The sequence below is a fragment of the Nicotiana tabacum genome, chromosome 22 (assembly GCF_000715075.1).
Source record: "Nicotiana tabacum cultivar K326 chromosome 22, ASM71507v2, whole genome shotgun sequence".
NCBI lineage: Eukaryota > Viridiplantae > Streptophyta > Magnoliopsida > Solanales > Solanaceae > Nicotiana > Nicotiana tabacum.
Genome location: NC_134101.1, coordinates 56,342,616 through 56,360,166, shown reverse-complemented (window position 1 = coordinate 56,360,166; position 17,551 = coordinate 56,342,616). Strand labels below are relative to the sequence as shown.

Below are 17,551 nucleotides of genomic sequence, written 5' to 3'. Positions count from 1 at the left end.
TTGGTTGAACAAATATAGTCAATATAAGTTGTATTCTTTGTATACACCCCTGTATTTCCTTGTACACGTCCCGTATCCTTTGTATACTGTATTTCCTTGTACACACCCATGTATTCGCCTTGGTTGTATTTGTTGCACGAACGAATACAATTGGCACATACTGTATACATTGCGCGTCTGAATAGAAGTGATATTAGCTGGTAATAAATAATTGAACAATAGTTACGAATGGTAATTAAGCAAACTATAGTTCCTAATGGTAATTAGGCTCTAAACTATAGTGCTTTGTAAAATTTCCAATAAGAAAAATGTTGAAACCTTTTAAAATTTAATCTTTTAACATCTCAAAGGATTAAGGCTAACAAGACTCCCCATGAGAATCCTTGTCATCAACAGGAATAAGAGTATCAAAACTATCAGGAACTAGAAAGATAGTCTATAGTCCCAACCCTCAAAGAAAGAGCTGTTTTTGGGAATTATTCTCGCATAATAGATGCTACAAACAACATTGAGGAACTAAAAAGAGAGCTTTTGTTTCCAGATTAATCCCTAGAGAAAGTAGAAGAGAAATGATCCATGTTGAAAGAAAGAAAAAGGGTAACTCTTTAGTTCATTCTAGTTGGTAAACTGCAATGAAAGGCATCAATACACTCCCCATCCAAAGCTTCCCATCTCTCTCCTCAACCTCACTTACAGCTCTAACAACTTTCCCTTCTCCATCTTCCAATATCTGTAGCAGCTTACCATCAGGGCTATACTTCACAACAATAGCGTGTAGCCGGCCTCCAATTTGCAAGAGGGAACGGAGCTTTACTGGGATCGGAAGCTTCAGCAATAATAGACGAAGTTTCGGGTATATGGAATTTATATAGCTGTAGATGGTGCGGCGACAGTGGATTGCTACCCAAAATTCACCTCTTTCATTTGCTCGGATATTGTCAGGATATCCTGGGAGGACTGCCATCACTTCCAAGGTCCCCGCTTTCTCGCCTTTCAGCCAGTACTTTTGTAACCTATGAAAGAACACGTTACATATTATCACAGCCTCATTCCTCCTACTCATCATAGAATTTTAACAGAACCTATTATTTCCCCAAGAGAACTTATTCAATCAGTGCTTCTTAATACTGAAAACTTTTAAGGTGAATTCAGCAACAAGATTCTTTGAGAAAGATAATTAAAAAAAGAACCTCAACATTTCAGAATTTGGATCTCAGAAGCTTATAAACCAAAATAGAGGTGTTCTTAAAACATCTATCAACAAGTTGCATAATATACATATCTTCTGTCGGTATGTATTCTTATATAAAGATGCATGCATGTACTTTGGCATGCATGCGTAAACATTCAAGGAGTAGAAAACCTTTTCTAGAACAGGATAACATTGATTTTGTAGTGGCACTAGAACAAAAAGTTGATTGGAAAAGAGAACTTTCAGCTCAGAAGCTTCTACTATTTAAATCAACAAGAATAATGTCCTTAAATTTTCATGTTACTCTTACATCACAGGTGTGCGCGCATGAAATGTGTGCTGTATACTCCAGTGATTTTGTTTTTATGTCTTCGTGCATGTATCTTATTATTTGGCAAATATGTGTCTAGGAGATGTCTCTTGGAAAGCAAACAAAAGTTGCAACTATAGAACAGGAAATAGAAACCTAAGTAACTTTTCCTACAGATCTTGAAGATACACCAAATCCTTTACAAATTCAAAAAAATAACTATGTATTGGGGCCTTATATGCCTATATATATATAATACGGAAAAGGATCGAAAATACTCCTTTACTATTCGAAAATGTTTATTTATACCCTTCATTATACTATTGGTTCACTAATGCCCCCGACGTCATAGAATTGGTGCAGAAGTACCCCTCTGCCGTTAGAACCCTCCACCATGGCAACATTATCCCATGTGGCCTGCCATATCGCTGAGGTGGATGCCACATGGCATGCCACCTCATTGCACCTATTTCATTTTACCCCTCTCTACTTCTTCCACCACCACCTCTTTCGGGGAAAAAAAGACCACCCACCTAATGCACATTTCTTTCCCAAGTTCTCATTAAAGGTGTGGTGGCCTGGGTATACAAGATAGATGTATGTATGTAAACAGAGAAACAAGAGAAAAGTAAGAAGGTAAAAGAACACCAAGGGAAGCTGACCATTGTTATGTGTTAGTTCTCAAACACAGCAAGCTCCAGGTCTATATTATTTGGTAACCTTATCTAACGGTTGAAATTGAATGTCTTATGATTAAAAAATATAAAAATGAGATTACTTAATTAATACATTAAATTCCAAATTATATTATATACAAATTTTAAGTCAAAACCACTAGAATTTAGCAATAAATTGAATAGGAGAGTCAATAAATATTGTAAGAAGCATCTCTGATGAACTGTAATTCCTATTTGAATATGACATATTGGAGTTATTTGGTCCATCTCGGGGGTATTCTTCACTGCAGTCCATATGTTAAGTTTTCTGTTTCATAGTTCCAATATAAATGGAGATCACTTTTTCATATTCAATTTTTTAAGTTAGCAATTTATATTACCATATCCACCTCAGCGATTTAGCAGGCCACATGGGATAATGTTGCCATGGTGGAGGGTCTTAACGGCAGAGGGGTACTTTTGCACCAATTCTATGATGTCGGGGACTTTAGTGGACCAATAGTATAACGGAGGGTATAAATAAATATTTTCGAATAGTAGAGGGATATTTCTGACCCTTTTCCGTATATAATAAGTATACCAACCCATCCGTCAACAAACGTACCTGCCCTTGGCACCTTCGCAGAATACTAAGAAGGAACCATCCTTGCTCAGTGATAGACCATTTGGGAATTGGAGATTTCGGATAAGAACAGTGGTATGTTTAGTACTAGGATCGTACTTCAGAACCCTCCCACTATCTTCTGCTGAGTAAACCAACAGCATAAAATTCCTAAGAAAGATGAGATGGGTATTAATATTCAAATCAAAGAAGTAACACATGATACTTGTACAATGCTGTATTAAAACCTGAAGGAAATGATAGTAAATGGCAATGCAAAGTCTTACCAGACCAGATATATACATCTTTGCTATATGTTAGCAGAGTAGGGTATTTATCACAAAGAACTGTTAGCTAAGTTAGGTGCAATCATGCAACCAAATTAAATTCTACGCACAAAGAACTGTTAGCTAAGTTAGGTGCAATCATGCAACCAAATTAAATTCTACGCTTCTCACTAATCATCTATTAACTCTTGCCTCGTCGCAGCATCAACTTTCATTTTTCTGTCCGAGATGCAAATTGCAATGTTCTTAAAAGAAACCATTTTTCTCCCACTAAGATATCAAGTTCACCATGTGAAACATTAGGCCTTTAAATTTCTGAATAGCCCAATGCATTTATGACAAATTCTCATTCTTAAGTTGCTGATAAGTTATGTGCCGTTTGTATTTTGATGATTTAACAAACTTCATATGAGAACTAGATAGGGAACCTATTACACAGCCTCAAAGTGCTCAGAACAACAAGTCACATGTCTGGCACAAGTTCCAACATGATTAGTCAAAGAAACGGCAGAGGGAACAGATGGCTATCAGTTCCTCCGGTGACAGTACAAGTCAACTCCTTACAGTTGTTAAAGTCGCCGCACTGTTTCTCTGCACACACAACAGTGCAGCAGTCACTTTATGGAGCATGCCTTGTACCGACTATTTGCATACATCATCCAATGACCTCACTTATATATTACCAACATGAGGCAAGGGAAAACACACTTGCAAACCCTAAATCATTAAGTCTCTCTCAAGTGTGCTACCGCCTTTCATTGACTCCAAGGCTTGAAGAACAAAGTAGCAACAGAACAAAGGACCAGATCCCAGCATTGAGTTTATCGTGTGTCCTTAGTATTGTTGTATCTTTGTTAGTGTTATTTACTTGTAATTCCTACTCAGCTTAGTTAGAAGCATTCTGTAGGACATCTTCTGTAAAACCATAAACCTTGTGTTTGTGTTTGGCTAGAGTTAGTCAAAGTGGTGAGCTTTGTAATAGAGTTATAACAAAGAGACTTGCAATAGAGTTATTGCAAGTAGGTGAGGGATTAAGAGGTTAATTCCTAGATTACAATAGGTTGTAATCTAAAGTTTGCTCGGTTAGTGAAGTTAAAATCCTACGAGTGTAGGTCGTGGCTTTTAATCCCGTGAGCTGGGAGTTTTTCACGTAAAACATTGTTGTGTCATTTACTTATTATTGTGTGTGTGTTCTGTGGGAACTACAGTTTAGTGGATTCTTAGTTTACATCAATTGGTATCAGAACAGGTTCTTTCTATAAGGCTAACACCTAGAAAGAATCCACATGGCTGCTCCACCAAATTTTGAAGAAGTTCAATCAACCTACAGACCACCAAGAATCAATGGACAATACTACAGATGGTGGAAGACAATGATACATGATTTTATCATGCCTGAAGATTCAGAGCTTTGGAATGTCATCTACGATGGACCCTTCATCCCTATGAAGACCATTGACGAGCCAACAGTGACAGTTCCAAAGACAAGGAAGGAGTACAACGATGCTGACCGCAAAGCTATAGAGAAAAACTTTCGAGCAAAGAAGATCCTCGTCTGTGGTATTGGACCAGACGAGTATAACAAAATTTCAGCTTGTCAATCTGCCAAGGAGATCTGGGAGGCTCTCCAAACCACACATGAAGGAACAACTCAAGTCAATTAGTCAAAGATCGACATGCTCACTACTGAGTATGAACTCTTCAGGATGAAGGATGATAAGTCCATTCAGGACATGCATACTCGATTCACCTCCATCATCAATGAGCTCCACTCTCTAGGAGAGATCATTCCAAGGAACAAACCGGTCAGGAAAATACTCAGTGTATTATCTGGTTCTTGGGAGAGTAAAGTCAATGCTATCACAAAGGCAAAAAATCTACAAAAGTTGACCATTGACGAGCTCATTGGAAATTTGAAGACCTATGAAGTGAAGAAAAAGGACCATGAAAGAAAAGAATCCAAAAAGGAGAAGAACCTGGTCCTCAAGGCAGACAACAATGACTAAGTTGTGAGAATGCTGACATGGCTTATTTGACAAGGAGATTTCAGAAAATGGTTCGCAGAAATGGAAGCATTCTGAAAAGGGGCAGCTCCAGCAGACCAAAAGGTTATGACTTGTGTCATAAATGCAGGAAGCCAGGACATTTCATCAAAGATTGTCCTCTCCACAAGTAAGACCAGTACAAGCACAACACAGACAAAACAGCCAAGAGGAACCCGGTTCCTGACAGGAAATTCAAGAGAAGATGTCGCTGACAATGTTGTGAAACAAGCTCTTGCTGCATGGGGAGATTTCTCTCGTGAATCTGAGGGAGATGATGAACAAGACGACACCTCCAAGATGGCCGTTGAAAGCGAAGCAGCTGAATATGACTCCATCTTTGCCCTGATGGCAAAATCTGACGAGGATGAAGATGATGATGACGATGAGGTAAATTTTCTAAACGTTCAAAGAAATTTGAAGTCTTATTCTCAAAAGAAGCTTGTATCCTTAGCTAATGTTCTAATTAATGCTTATCATAACCTTATCAACGATAAAAATGTGTTAACTGTGGAACTAGGAGAGGTAGAACATGAGAGAGATGATTTGGTAGTCGTAGTTGTTGATTTAAAAGAAACCATTGAGGATTTAAAGAAAGAAAAGGATGCTCTAAGTGAGAAAATTGAAAAAGTAAAGCATGAGAGAGATGACTTGGTGGTAGTAGTTGTAGATCTAAAAGAAACAGTAGAAGAATTAAAAAGAGAAAACAATTCTGGACACACTTTAAAAGGTAAGGAAGTGGCAAGTGAGGCACACCTTAAACTTGAAAATGAGCTCAAAATGGTGAAACTGAGCCTGTGTGCTGAACTTGAAAGAAATAGACAACTTCAGGAAGATCTAGGCAGAGTTAAAAATGACCTAGATAAATCTCTAAAGTGGACCTAGTCCTCTGATACAATCACTGCCATGTATAAAAAAACAGGGGGAACAGGTAGGGAATTGGGTTCCAAAATGAAAAGGTTCTTTACAACCCACATAGCAAGTATGTTATTGTCCCTGATAACTGGTTTTGCACTCACTGTGGTAACACTGGGCACTTTAAAGAATCCTGTAAAGCTAGATTTCAGTCCCAATAGAAAAACAAAGTTTTTGTTGAAAACGTACCTACTGCTAAGGAACCTGGTCCCTCCAATAAAAAACGTGCAATGCCTGCTTGGACAAGAAGAAGTTTAATTCGCCCATTTCCTCACTACAAGGGTTTGGGTTCCTAAGTCTAATCTCTTCCTTGTGCATGGAGCAGTGAAAGGAAGCAGCCAAAGATGGTATATGGATAGCGGTTGCTTTAAGCATATGACTGGAAGGACTGATGATTTCCTTTCACTCAAAGCTCTGCAAGGTGGAAGTGTGTCCTTTGGCAATGGCAAAAAGGGATACATTCTGGGAGTTGAAAGAGTTTGGGAAGATACTCACTCACTCACTCAATTGAGAATGTGTACTATGTGAATGGACTGAAATACAGCCTATTGAGTGTCTCTCAAGTTTGCGACAAAGGAAATAAAGTTGAATTCTTATCAAAGACTTGCATAGTCACCAATCTTGTGACTGTTGAAGTGGTTCTAATGGCAAAAAGATTCAAAAACATCTACGTTGCTGATTTTGAGTCCTTGAACAGTGGGGATCTTACATGTTTTGAGTGTTGTTGATGATGATGCTGAGTTGTGGCACAGAAGATTGGGACATGCAAGCTTCTCATTGCTAAACAAGCTAGTTAGGAAGGACCTGGTTCGTGGGCTGCCTAAGTCAAGGTTCAAGGATCACAAGGTGTGATGCATGTGTAAGAGGAAATCAAGGCAGGTCCTCCTTCAAGCCAAAAAAGGAAGTAAGCACCTCGAGGTCACTAGATCTTCTTCATATGGATTTGTGTGGATCTATGAGGGTACCCAGTAGAGGAAAGAAATATATCTTTGTCATAGTTGATGACTACTCCAAATTCACAAGGACCTTATTCCTCAGAACCAAGGATGAAACTTTTCTAGTCTTTGCTGCCTTCGTGAAGCATATTCAAATAAAAATAAGCCATAATGTTGTAAGCATAAGATTCGATCATGGTACAGAGTTCGACAATGCTAAATTCGACGAATTCTGTGCTGAAAATGGTACAAGTCATAATTTTTCAGCTCCCAGAACACCCCAACAAAATGGTGTTGTGGAGAGGAAAAATAGGACTCTTGAAGACATGGCAAGGACGATGCTAATTGACAGTGGTGTACCAAAAAGCTCTTGGGCGGAGGCGGTGAACACTGCCTACTATTTGATAAACAGGTGCATGATCAGGTCCCTCTTAAACAAGACCCCGTATGAATTGCTGAATGGGAGGAAACCCAAGCTGACTCACCTAAGAACGGTTGGTTGCAAATGTTTCGTTCTCAATAATAGTAAGGAAGCGCTGGGAAAATTTGATGCCAAAAGTGATGAAGGAATCTTTCTTGGATATTTCTCACAAAGCAAAGCATACAAAGTCTACAACAAAAGGATTCAATGTGTTGAAGAAAGCATACATGTAATCTTTGATGAATCACACCATTTAAGTGGGAAAGATTCACATGATAAGAATGATCAAGATGGAGAGCAATCAAAGGTTCCTGGAGAAGTTATTGATGTGGCAAATGGAAAGGCTGATCTGATGAGTCAGGTCAAGGAATTTAATGAAGAAGATGCAGCAGAACCTCCAGCTGATTCAGAGGAACCTGGTCCCTCCATTACAACAACTGAAGCAGAAAACAGAGTTGTTGATGCCGTGCAAGGAACTCCTGATACTGAGCGGAGAAGTGGCACTCACTCCTTCATTGATGCTAACGATGGATCCATTCAGAGGAACCTGGGTCTTCTCACAATGAGATTCAGGTGTCCAACTGGAAGCACAAAATTTCACATTCTCTCCAGAATGTGATCACTCCTCTTGATTCAAGGATTCAAACCAGATCAAAGACGAGAAACATGTTTGCCTTCTCAGGTTTCCTTTCTCAAATTGAGCCCAAAAATATCAAGAAAGCATTGAAAGATGCTGACTGGATTACTGCTATGCAAGATGAACTCCATCAATTTGAGAGGAACAGTTAATGGCACCTGGTTCCTCGACCTTCAGATAGAACTGTTATAGGAACCTGGTGGGGGTTCAGAAACAAGCTTGATGAGTTTGAAAATACAACAAGGAACAAGGCCAAGTTAGTGGTTCAAGGCTATAATCAAGAAGAAGGTATTGACTATGGTGAGACTTTTCCTCCAGTTGCACGAATGGAAGCCATCAGAATTCTCATTGCCTTTACATCTCATATGGAATTCAAATTGTTTCAAATGGATGTCAAGAATGCATTTCTGAATGGGCATTTATAGGAAGAAGTCTTTGCCAAACAACCACCTGGTTTTGAATGTCATGAGCATCCTGAACATGTATTCAAGCTCCACAAGGCACTATATGGTCTAAAGCATGTCCCTCGTGCATGATATGAAAGGTTGTCCAGGTTCCTTCTGGAAAATGGCTTTACAAGAGGGAAAATTGACAAGACTCTCTTTTTGAAGAAACGAGGGAGGAACCTGCTGATTGTGCAAGTTTATGTTGACGACATCATTTTTGGTGCAACAAATAATTCCTTATGTGAGGAGTTTCCCAAGCTTATGGGAAGCGAGTTTGAGATGAGCATAGTGGGGGAACTGAACTTGTTCCTAGGTCTGCAAGTTAAGCAAACCTCTAAGGGAACGATGACAAGTCAGCAGAATTAAATTAAAGAGCTTCTGAAAAGATTTGAGATGGAAAGTTCAAAAGCCATTGATACTCCTATTGCCACTGCCACTCGTCTGGACATGGATGAACCCGGTTCCCCTGTGAATGAAACCATGTATAGAGGTAACATTGGTTCACTTTTGTATCTCACAGCCAGCAGACCTGATATTGTGTCCAGTGTAGGATTACGTGCTAGATTCCAATCAAGTCCAAAGGAATCTCATCTGAAAGCTGCCAAGAGGATTTTGAGGTATCTCAAAGGAACACAGGACCTGGTCCTCTACTATTCTTTGGGAGACAATTTCGACTTAATTGGGTATGTTGATACTGATTATGCTGGTTACTTGGTGGATAGAAAGAGTACATCTGGGATGGCACATTTTCTGGGATCATGCTTGATTTCATGGGTACAAAGAAACAAAACTCTGTGGCTCTTTCCACTGTAGAAGCTGAATATGTGGCAGTTGCTTCCTATTGTGCTCAACTGCTGTGGATCAAGCAACAACTGGAAAATTTTGGTGTATTTTCTGATTGTGTGCTATTATCGTGTGACAACACAAGTGCTCTCAACATGGCAAAGAACCCAGTTCAGCATAAGAGGATAAAGCACATTGATGTGCGACATCACTTTCTCAGGGATAATGTTGAAAAGGGTCTCCTCTTCATGAAGTTCTGCAAAACAGAGGACCAGGTAGCTTATATTTTCACCAAAGCATTGAGCAGAGAGCACTTTGAAAAGAATCGACTGGCATTAGGACTGATAAAATTAAACTAAGCATCAGGTCCCTCCATGATTGGCTATGAAGGAATGAACAGGTAAACTGCTAAAAAGTGTTTTTTGGCAATTTCCAACTCATTTCTATACAGTTACAGGTAAACACGCATGGCAACTACAGAACAAACAAGCAGCTAATGATATTGCATTTTGGTAAAAGGATGATGCTCACATTTACAAAACTCAGTCAGGGAACATGGTTCCCTTTACTCACGTTAGTAGTTCCTTTTACACTCATGCGTATTTTAAACGGCTATAAAAGTGTCACGTCATTAAATGTGTCCGCCCTTCTCTCTCATCCTTTTACAACCCAAGTGTCACACCCATTACAAACCGACCCGTCTACCTAGTCCGTTACACCCATTTGTAACTGGTCCCTCATCCCCTCTAAATAACCCCAAAAAACGTTTTTCTCACAACTATCCACATCAAAGCCATCAAACTTCCTTCTTCTCTCAAAAATCCTCTCTTTCTCGTGTCTTTACTTCAAAAAATTCACTATGTCTTCCCAAAATCTAGAGCATTCAAATGTTACCAGTGTCACTCCCACTGCGTCTTCGTCTCACGAAGCACTGCCGCGTGAGCCTGAGTCTCAACTATCACCAAGTGAAAACCCCAACTCAGACCAACAACCACCCACTGTTTCTTCTCTAACCCCATCGAGTTCTGGTTCTCATCGTAGTCGCAAAAATCAAACCCCCAAAAGGTTTGTCGCTACAACCTCTCTCTCTGCTTTACCGGAAAAAATGGGAGACGACGAAATATTGGACGGAGAAGAGTTGGAGAAGTATTTGCAGCCCAAGAAGATGTTGCTGGCAGTGGTGAAGCATCAGAAGTACCTCCTCCGACGTTTGATTTGAATGTTGCCTCTCCGACAAGTAATGCTCCTCTTGCATCTACCGATTCTACACTGTTGGGTGTGAGTGAGAGAGAAGCTATAAAGAATATGTTACTTATTGCTAACGATGAAGGGTTGGTTAGGGAGTATGAGTGTGGTGATATGACCGCTGGGTCTCGGGGGGAAGGAGAAAGAAGTGGAGTTGGAGGTGGGGAATTGGTGCCTCTTGGTAACTTGGTGCCAGTCAGTACTACAGGGGAGACAACAGAGGGACCTGCTCCCTCTGCCCAAGAAGAGCACTCTGCTCTTACTTAGGATGAAACCACATGCTCTTCAAAAGAGCCCCTGGTTAGTACTGACCCTGCTCCTTCTCCTCACTTTGATGCAGTGCCATTGGATTTTGTTATTCCTGAGATGAGACTTTTGTCTGAAGAGGAGAATGATAACAGTGAGGAAGATTATGATGATGTGACTGTGGCAAGCTTTATTGCTGCTAGAAGTGGTAGGGTAGTTCCCAAAGCCCGTTCTTAAAAGACCCACTATTAGGCAACAGAAGAAAGAAGCTCTTGAGAGTGCTCTGAAGAGAAACAAGGAGGAAAAGAAAAGAAGAAGGCTGGTGAAAGGGGGAAGTTAGTGAATGAGGAAGATGTGCCTCCGGCAAACATTATGAATGTTGAAGATGAAGGGGTGAATGAGGAACCTGCTTCCTTAATTCGTAAATCCTCTAAGAAATCTGTGCCTACAAAGCCCAAGAAAGGATCGTCTGTGAAAGAGGTGAAGTTTGATAAAGAGAAGAGTGTTGAAGAAGAGGAGTCTAAGTGAGAAAAGTAAGTCTGAAAAGAAGGAGAAAAGTGTGAAGAAGTCTCAGAAGAGGAAGGCAAGTGACAAAGAGAAACTTGGTTCCTCCAAGAAAGCCAAAGTGGATGTGTCTGAAGTTGAGAGAAGAGAAACCCTTAAGAAGCAAAGGGTGTTATGGGGCAGAGCGTTTGACACTGACATTCTTGAAATGTTAGGCATGAGACAATTGTTTTCAATCTGCGAGTTTCAGAAGTGGACTCATTTGTTTACCATTCAAAGTCCCAAGGTTTATGAAGAGGAGGTTCGCAGTTTCTACGCAAATCTGTTTACTGTGGAAGACGACAAAATCTGCTTGAAGGTTAATGGAGTGGATTTTGTGATGGACAAGGCTGTTCTAGGAAGTATCTTGGGTGTGCCCACTGAAGGGCTCTCATCTGTTGAAGGGACCTATTCCCCAGACTTTAGAAAGGTCATTCTAAAAGCTCAGCCTGTTTAGCAAGGGGAACGGGTGCACAAGAAGGCCCTCCTTCCAGCGTATCAGCTTATGTCTGAAATAGTGAACAAGGTCCTGCTTCCACGCACAGAAAGGCGTTCCATTACTTCAAAAACGGACGTGTTCCTCATGGAAGTTCTGGATGCATACACCACCATCAATCTGCCTGGTATCATGATTGAACATATGAAAAAGGTGGCAGACTTCAAGGACGGGAGCCATGGTTTGCCTTATGGGTTCTTGCTTACTAGAGTGTTTCAATTCTTCAAAGTCTCTTTGGGAAGAGCAACAGTGGGAACTCGAAAGCAAACTTTCTCAAAGACAACCTTGGAGTAATGCGAGTGTATTGACAAGAAGGGGGGTGTTGGCAGCAATTCTACTATTTCTCAGTTAATTGATGCTCAGAATGCTGCTAACGAGGAAATAAGGAGGCTGAAGTATAGGAATGCCATTCTTGAGGGGCAGCTCAGTCAAGCCAAGGAGGAACCTGGTTCTAGCAGTGCACAAGGCGCAGAGGTTGCCCACTTGACTGCTAAAACTGCAGACCTGAGGAAACAGGTTGAGGACCTAAAGAGCAACTGATAAACGAGCAGCGGTCTGCAAATGCTTCTCAAAGCCCTTGCCTCCTCATCCTTCGCTCCCTCTGCTAGTGTCCCTTAAACAGTTCCCCTCTCAGTGTCTCGTTTAACGATGTTTGTCTTAACCCCAGTGTCCTTTTTGGTTTGTTGGTGTTATAACTGGTGCTTTAAGATTTTTTTTATGTGGATGTTTTGTAACAATGGTGCTACTGCCTCTGTGTTCTTCTCTTATTAATTAATGAGCATCTCAGTCTTTTGCTATGCATGTTATACTCTTGTGCTCTGTTTATAGCTATGTTGTGTGCACACATGCAGCATGAGTTAACTTTGCTGGACTTCTTTTTGCGTTTACTTGCATATATTCTTTTTATGATGCCAAAAGGGGAAGAAAATTGAAGAAGGGAACAAAAAGGGGAACAAGTTCTCAGGGGGAATAAAGTTATTCTGCAGGTGAATTGTAAAGAAATCTGGTTCTCAGGGGAACATCAATTATAAGTTTGTCATCTTCAAAAAGGGGAAAATTGATAAGTTATGTACCTTTTGTATTTTGATGATTTAACAAACTTCATATGAGAACCAGATAGGGAATCTATTACACAGCCTTAAAATGCTCAGAACAACAAATCACATGTCTGGCACAAGTTCCAACATGATAAGTCAAAGAAACGGCAGAGGGAACAGATGGCTATCAGTTCCTTCGGTGACAGTACAAGTCAACTCCTTACAGCTGTTAAAGTCGCTGCACTATTTCTCTACACACGCAATAGTGCAGCAGTCACTTTATGGAGCATGCCTTGTACCGAATATTTGCATACATCATCCCAATGACCTCACTTATATATTACCAACATGAGGCAAGGGAAAACACACACTTGCAAACCCTAAATCATTAAGTCTCATCAAGTGTGTTGTCGCCTTTCATTGACTCTAACGCTTGAAGAACAAAGTAGCAACAGAACAAAGGACCAGATCACAGTACTGAATTTATCGTGTGTCCTTAGTATTGTTGTATCTTTGTTAGTGTTATTTACTTGTAATTCCTACTCAGCTTAGTTAGAAGCATTCTGTAGGATATCTTCTGTAAAACCATAAACTTTGTGTTTGTGTTTAGCTAGAGTTAGTCAAAGTGGTGAGCTTTGTAATAGAGTTATTACAAAGAGGCTTGCAATAGAGTTATTGCAAGTAGGTGAGGGATTAAGAGGTTAATTCCTAGATTACAATAGGTTGTAATCTAAAGTTCGCTCGGTTAGTGAAAGTTGAAATCCTACGAGTGTAGGTCGTGGTTTTTAATCCCGTGGGGTGGGAGTTTTCCACGTAAAACACTGTTGTGTCATTTACTTACTGTTGTGTGTGTGTTCTGTGGGAACTGATAGAGAATCAGGTTCTCTATACAGTTTGGTGGACTCTTAGTTTACATCAGTTGCGTCAAGGTTAACCATATAAAGAAATCTACACATAAAACGAAGAAACAGTAAATTCACAATCTACCTTCTTTGGTACTTGGTGCTGCTATCTGTAAAATAGATGTTTCCTTCATCATCAATGTCGAGGTCATTTGTGAATCCCAGAGGCACTCCTTCAGCCTCAGTTGTCAATGTTTCTGCTAGTCCGCCTTCAGGCCCTACTTTCATCACCCCAAAATATGCATCTGCAATATACAAGTCACTTGTTGTCTTATCAAACCGTAGCCCCAAAGGTCTACCACAGATGTGCTCATTTTTTAAGTAGCTCAGGGGTAATGGTTTTGGGTCACAAAGGCCAGACCTAAGAATTCAGATCACAGAATCCATTAGAAAGAAAGTTGAGCTAAAATCTAAATCATCTATATGAGAAAAAAAATTACGTACAAAGAAAAATAAAAAGCAATTTGGAAACATTATAAGATGACATATGCAGCACAATTACCAAAGATAAACTTTATAAAGAGCAAAAGAAGCAATAACATCTTCTTCTTTTTTTATTGGTAATAACATCTTAAAATTTGATGTCGTCATATTAGCTAAACGGACCTAACAATCTTAGCATGGAAGATCTGGCATGGTCATAAATCATAATTTCCTAGAATTCCAATCAGATAATTACAAGTTCAGAATATACCAGGATCATAAAACTTGAATTAAATGATTACACAAAGGAAAACAATATCAATTCCTCTGATACAGGTCAATTATCAAATTATAAATGAAAACTCTTCCTGCTAGGTCCAGGACTAAATAATAATCATCTCTGTAGAGCAGGAACTCATGGTCCTTTAAACTTTCTTAACAATTTCAAGCTAGATAGAATAAAAAACTGTGAAATCCTTAAAAATACATGTCCTCTTATTAGAATCTGAAGATCATTTCCCGAATGTGCTTTCATACCATCCTGAAATTGACCGAAGCGAGATAGCTTTTGAAAACGGGATTGACTCCCATCTGATTCCGGTGCTTAACAATGCTAGCATAATATAACTAAGACCCTGCATCATGTTGAATTGGTTAAAGAATATTAATTAGGTAGAGGCTTGGATTCCTGCAACTGATGCAACATGCATATTCATCAAGCCATGTTATTATAGCTAGAATGACAATGTGGCTGATAGAGTCTGGAACAATAAGACTGCAAACTGTGGGTTGACAGAACTTCTGGTTCTCGTTGGTCATACTTTGTGAATGTTCCGAGATAGTTAACAATCAAATGATATACTTTTTGGTGTACTATATCCAGAAAAATCTGCAATCATCCAAACACTAGCTCAATACAAGCAAGATACGAGTCGAGTATTGATGCTCTTAGGTACTGCTTAAAGCGTCCTACATTCTGACAACATATGCTTGAGCAGAACTAGATGAGGTGATTCTATAGATAGTTTGTCACTCTTTTATCTCTTGCTGGTACCATTATCTTAATCCATGGCTTTAAGATAAGCACTTGGATAAAGTCATTTGCATATTGCAATTTACATATGCTAGAGTAGCATTGACCTACTATTTCCCTACGTATTTCCTAGATTTTGTGAATGATTCGATTAGTAACTCTTTCAAGGCTGTCCGTCCCAACTTCCGAAAGTAAACTCTGTCTTCCATCTCGTGTCAAATGATCAAAACATTTTGTTGCATCTCAAAGTTTGCCTCTTTGGAGGCTATTCACCAATTCAGCCCTGATTTCTTTTAAGTTAGCTCGCATGGAAGGCACCTTCAAGCATGCTCTCACCGGATCCTTATTGCTTAAGCTTCATGGTGTCATATAGCAGTCTTGTTCGGACACAAGGTTTGCTAGGAATAAGAAATATCCACTTTGCTTGGTCTATTAGTAAGCGAAAGGTACAATACCATAGGGGAGAAACAGTTGCTTCGTAGTGTGGTTCCGTAGCATAACCTTAGGTACTAACATTTAACTTGGATAGATGAGCAACTTTATGGGGACCATCATGAGTTGGAGCTGCTACCCACAAAAAAGAAGTTCTTGCTGAATGCGTAAAAAACATTTTTTCTCCAAATACAGGATTCACTTCAGTTAAAACATCTTAAGTTCCCCTAGGACAAAAAGGAATGCTTAGGGAAAGTTGATTCTGTTAACTTCACCTTTAGTAACCACTTAACTGGTAGCTAGATGATATTATACAGAGTCATCCACAATCATCACAATGTATAACTGTTCTTTCTAAGTACAGCCATCAAAAACCCTATCTTGCAAGACCAACCACCTCCCTCCCCAGACATTTATAGGAGTACTTTGTGAACTATTGCTGCCATTTTCACTCTCCATCACCAGTCCCAAATACCATGAAAGAGAAAGTTACCATAGCTAATCCTGGATGCAACATTGTGCAAATAAAAACTTCACTATAAAATACCGCACTCTCTCTCAGTCTAAAGATCAAAGCTTCATTTCATTAATTGTTGTTATAGAGTATCTCAAGTTTGCATCAGAAGTGAATCTTCATACCATAATTTGACTTAAAAAACACAAACAAAACTTCCAACATAACAGACCAAAATGTAAATTCAAAAGACACTCAAATTCAAACCTATATTAGTACTTTCTGCCTTTCTCATGATGAAAGAGCACCTCAGAGGTCAACACATATTACACAAAGCTATATTACACAATGAAAAACATAACTATTAAATCGAGGAAGAACTAATGACCGTTCTGTCTGCTTTCACCATGGGTACAGCAACAAAGAACCTCATCGTAATAAGGTGTGCATCATGCTCAAAAAATTGTTAAACCAAGTGCTAAGTAACCAGTGGCAGAGCCACATGTACTCAAGGGGTATCAACCGACAATCTCGTCGGAAAATTAGACTGTGTAGGTGCGTAAATATTCTTTTAATATGTATATATGCTATAACCATAACAAAGTGACAAGCAGTGAATCAAAAGGATAGTTGAATGAGAAAAGGGCATCGGAAACACCCACAATCTGAGTCAACAAGCTAAAGTTTTAGCTAATAAAATTCGTTAAGCTCAATATTTCATCAGGAAAGCTGGTATCCTTGCAGATCAGTCAACATTTCTTTAATTTTTCCATAGACAAGTTCGGCCAGTAGGCTTAAAACTTAAAACTAATTATAAATGTTAGTTAAGAAACAGCATCTGCATGTTGAAAATGTCATAAGTTTTCCATATAAATTAGCACATTTCTTCAGGATCAAGAAAATGGTCATTAAAAAAACAAAGGCGTAATTACAACAACAGAAAGAAAAGCTACTGACCTATTAGCAGAGGTATAGGCAAAATCAGTCCATTTCTGTCCATCCCAAAACACAATTCTCCCGTCAGCTATACCTGTGTAGGGTCCACGACCTTTTGGGTCAAATGCGATACTTTCCGGGCCCTGAATTTGGTTCAAAAACTTTATTTCTGATTTCTGAAGCAAGTTTTTGGTGTCCTTTTCTACTGGTATTTCAGACCATACTGGCGCTTCAACTTTGTAAGCCTTAAAGTCTTTGGATTCAGAAATTGCACTCTGCTTTAAAGGGTCAAGCCCACAGTACAGTGCCACCAGAAGAAATATTCCGGCAAATACTACCGCCGGCTTCATTGCCGGAAAAGTTTGTGTCTATGATTTTTGGAATGTAAATTTTGAGGTAGGTTTAAAAATTTGTGTCTATGAATTATTGAGTAATGATGTGTAAAGTTTGCTACCAAAAAACTTTCGGGGATTCTTGAATCTTGTGGGGTTTTTTTTTCATGAGAAGGAAATGCTATTAGTAGTAGCTAAGCAGAGTAACTGCTCCCCTGCTTCTGCT

At 39.4% G+C, this 17,551-nt stretch overlaps 1 protein-coding gene across 1 annotated transcript; it reads right to left on the bottom strand.

Annotated features, from left to right (window-relative positions):
* Positions 1–441: 441 nt before the first annotated feature.
* Positions 442–17,551, bottom strand: LOC107815810 (protein STRICTOSIDINE SYNTHASE-LIKE 3). Its single transcript, XM_016641446.2, has 4 exons — positions 17,015–17,551; positions 13,801–14,076; positions 2,784–2,951; positions 442–1,013 (listed from the first exon to the last, which is right to left on the bottom strand). The coding sequence occupies exons 1-4, from the start codon at positions 17,341–17,343 to the stop codon at positions 611–613; spliced, it is 1,176 nt and encodes a 391-aa protein (XP_016496932.1). The 5' UTR covers positions 17,344–17,551; the 3' UTR covers positions 442–610.

Coding starts and splice junctions, on each gene's coding strand:
- LOC107815810 (XM_016641446.2), bottom strand. CDS start 17,343: ATGAAGCCGGCGGTAGTATTTGCCGGAATATTTCTTCTGGTGGCACTG. Junction 14,077..17,014: donor GCCTATACCTCTGCTAATAG/GTCAGTAGCTTT, acceptor CTGAATTCTTAG/GTCTGGCCTTTGTGACCCAA. Junction 2,952..13,800: donor AGCACCAAGTACCAAAGAAG/GTAGATTGTGAA, acceptor CATCTTTCTTAG/GAATTTTATGCTGTTGGTTT.